We start from the raw sequence: 3863 nt of genomic DNA, 5'->3' as shown, positions 1-3863 counted from the left end.
TGTTTTGACATCAGAAGTAGTTGCAACATTGGATAAGTTGGGTAATAGGGTCAAATGGCCCGGGGAAATGAAATCAGATCGAAGTCAAAGAAATCCAGAACATTTCTGTGAATTTTACAAAGGACATGGTCACAAGACTGAGGATTGCCATGCATTGCGATTAGCAGTTGCCGATCTCTTAGAGCAAGGACATTTGATGGAGTTGCTTTCGGAGAAAGGCAAGCAAACATATTATCGGAATAGAGAGCAAGGAGCGCCACCACCACTTCCTGAGCCAAAGCAAGTAGTGAATTTTATTACAGGTGGTGTAGATATCAACATTACAGGAGGACTGGACGTCAACAAAGTCACTTACACCTCAGGCGTGAAGTTCAAAAGAATAACCACCAGAAGTGAAAAAAGGGATAGGCTAGCTCTCGTCGAAGATTGTATCACCTTCGACGGCCGGCGAGACAAACGTTATGCAATTTCCGCATAATGATGGGTTAGTAATTACTTTGCGTATCTTAATGCGATATTAAACGTGTTTTTGTTGATCGGGGGAAGTGCGCACAACATCATAAACATCCGGTTCATAGAGGAGATGAAATTGACGAGCAAAATAATCCACAAATCCATCATGCTCCATGGGTTCAATAATTCAACGAAAGAACTCTAGGTGAAATCGTTTTTACCAGGTTGTAGCAATTGGGTGGAGCTATGCTGCATTTTCAATCATGTCCTGCGATGGCTTACAACGTGATAGTTGGACGTCCTAGGATTCACGCCATAAAAGCAGTACCATCAACATATCATCACATGGTCAAATTTCTAATGCCGTGGGGCATCGAAAAAGTTCGTGGAGAGCAAAGAATTTCCAGAGACTGTTACGCCGTAGCGATAAAGAAAGGTGTACCAAAGGTAGAACCTTTCGAACCGGAAAGAGAAGGTAAAAAGGATAAACAAGTCTACCAAATACTGCATCAAACGGAATCAAACATCGACGATGTCGAAAGAGACAATATACAAGATCCTTTAACAAAGGAACAATCAACGGCGGTAGTTGAGGATCTCGACCCAATGTCATTTGATGACACATCCCCAAAAAAGCGTAAATTCGTCAGATGCAAACTGCACCAACCGAGTAAGTATATTTCATTTTTATGTGACAATATAGATATTTTTACCTTTTGCATGCTGACATGACAGGAATAGCACCGGAGGTAGAAACACACAAATTGCACATTGATCCTTATCACAGACCTGTGAGACAACCTCGAAGAAGATTCCCTGACGATAGAAGTAGATTTATAGAGGAAGAGGCACAAAGATTATTAGACGCCGGATCTATAAGACCATTAGAGCATACGGAGTGGGTATCGAATGTAGTAGTAGTGCCAAAGAAAAATGGAAAGATGCGAATGTGTGTAGATTTAACAGATCTAAACAAAGCATGTCCAAAAGATCCTTTTCCACTTCCTTATATAGATCAAATGGTAGACGCAACAGCCGGCCATGAATTGTTGAGTTTCCTTGATGCTTATTTAGGATACCATCAAATCAAGATGAACCCTGCAGATCAAACAAAAACAATATAGACCGAGGCGTTTGCATTGTTATAATGTGATGCCATTTGGACTCAAAAACACCGGAGCAACATATCAACGGTTAGTGACAACGATGTTCAAAGATCAACTGGGAAAAATAATGAAGGTGTACATTAATAATATGGTTGTAAAGTCAGAAAGAGCTGAAGATCACTTGATTCATCTGAAAGAAGCCTTTGCAATACTAAAATGATTCGAAAGTAAGAAGGCGAACCCCGAAAAATACGCATTTAGCGTGTCTTCCGGAAAGTTCTTGGGATTCATGGTTTCAAAGCGAGGAATAGAGATATACCCAGACCAAATAAAGGTGATAGAAAACATTCCCGATGATCTTAACAGCAAAAAAGAGGTGCAAAGTTTGACTGGTCGGGTAGCAGCGTTATCTCAATTTATTTCAAGATCATCGGAGAAGTGCCACAAATTCTTCACTGTACTGAAAAAACAGCAAGATTTTGAGTGGACGCCAGAGTGTAAAGAAACATTGCAAAAACTCAAAAGGTATCTTTCAAGTCCACCGTTGCTATCAAAACCAAACCCCGAGGAGAAGTTGTTTCTATATCTTACCGTTTCTGAGGTATCGGTAAGCGCAGTTCTGGTACAGGAAGAAGAAGGTAAGCAAACTCCGATTTATTATGTTTGTAAAACTCTTTTAGATGGTGAAACCAGATATCCGCATTTAAAAAAATTGGCTCTAGCTTTAATACATGCCGCTAGAACATTAAGGCATTATTTTCAAAGCTATCCAATCGTCGTGGTAACGACATTCCCTCTACGAAGTATTCTCCATAAAACGGTCGAGTTATCGAATGCGTATCTAAGTGGGCAATTGAACTTAGTGAATTAGATATTACTTATCAACCTAGAAATGCTATAAAATCGCAAATTCTTGCCGATTTTGTGGAGGATTTTTGTTCAAAATTAACTTTAGAAGCGGAAAAGGAAACCATCACAAATTCGGGGTCATCCTCCGGGATATGGACCCTATACACTGATGGAGCATCTAATGAAAGTGGGTCGGGATTAGGCTTAGTACTTAAAGTACCCACTGAAGAAATGGTCTGCCAAGCCATTAAATGCCCAAAAAATTACTAATAATGAAGTCGAGTATGAGGCTGTTGTTGCAGGTTTAAAACTTGCTTTGGAATATGGAGCATAAAGCACTAAGGTACGCTATGATTCGCAATGGGTGGTTAACCAGGTAAATGGAATTTTCAGTACAAAAGAATCAAGAATGCAGAAGTATCAAACGCAGATATTAGACTTCTTTGCAAAATTCAAAAACTGGGAATTAGAGCAAGTCCCACTGGAAAGCAAAGTCGAGGCCGATGGCTTAGCAAAATTAGCATCAGCCGCTGATCCCGCCGAACCAGAAAGCAGAAGTGTCATCCATTTATTGCATCCAATTAGTTGCGAAATTGAAGTACGTACAACGGGATCAGCGTATGATTGGAGAAATGAGATACTTGATTATTTGCAACAAGGGAATCTACCCGCAGATAAGAAAGAAGCACGAAAATTAAGAGTAAAAGCAGCTAGATATATCTTAGTTTACGGAGAGCTATATCGGAGGACCTTTGGAGGGCCACTCGCAAAGTGTTTAGGCCCAACAGACACAGAAGCCGCTATGCAATAGGTGCATAGCTGATATTGTGGAAACCACTCCGGTGGGAGATCATTAGCACGATGTTTGCTGCGTGCAGGTTATTATTGGAACACAATGGGCAAAGATTCACAAAACTTTGTACGACGATGCAAAGAATGTCAAGGATATACATCTCGTAATCGGCCCTGAGAACCGAAACTTCATTCTGTCATTACCCCATAGTCGTTCATGAAATGGGGACTCGACATCATGGGACCATTCCCTGAAGCCAAAGGTAAAGTTAAATTCTTACTTATTGCAACTGACTATTTTTCTAAGTGGGTTGAAGCAGGGGCATTGCAAAGGTTGGACAGTAGCAAGTTATTAACTTTCTCCGAAAAGACATCATATGTCGATTCGGAATTCCAAAGGAAATAAGCTGTGATAATGGGAAGCAATTTATTGAAACGGAGATAATAAATTTTCTCCAAAATCTCGGGATCAAACAAATAATGTCTTCACCATATCATCCATCTAGCAATGGACAAGCAGAATCAACAAACAAAATGATACTCAGAGTATTGAAAAGGCGACTCGGCAATGCAAAAGGAAGTTGGCCAGATGTCCTTCCCGAAGTTCTTTGGTCTTATCTAGTTACGCACAAAACTAGTACTGGAGAAACGCCTTTTTCATTA

The 3863-nt window shown here is 40.3% G+C and overlaps 1 protein-coding gene across 1 annotated transcript; it reads left to right on the top strand.

Annotated features, from left to right (window-relative positions):
- Nucleotides 1–726: 726 nt before the first annotated feature.
- On the top strand, nucleotides 727–1577 carry LOC132034962 (uncharacterized). Its single transcript, XM_059425285.1, has 2 exons — nucleotides 727–1123; nucleotides 1189–1577. Exons 1-2 carry the CDS (start codon nucleotides 727–729, stop codon nucleotides 1575–1577), a joined length of 786 nt encoding a protein of 261 aa, XP_059281268.1.
- Nucleotides 1578–3863: the final 2286 nt, after the last annotated feature.

Source organism: Lycium ferocissimum, chromosome 10 (genome assembly GCF_029784015.1).
Source record: "Lycium ferocissimum isolate CSIRO_LF1 chromosome 10, AGI_CSIRO_Lferr_CH_V1, whole genome shotgun sequence".
Lineage (NCBI taxonomy): Eukaryota > Viridiplantae > Streptophyta > Magnoliopsida > Solanales > Solanaceae > Lycium > Lycium ferocissimum.
This window is presented reverse-complemented; position numbering and strand designations above follow the sequence as displayed.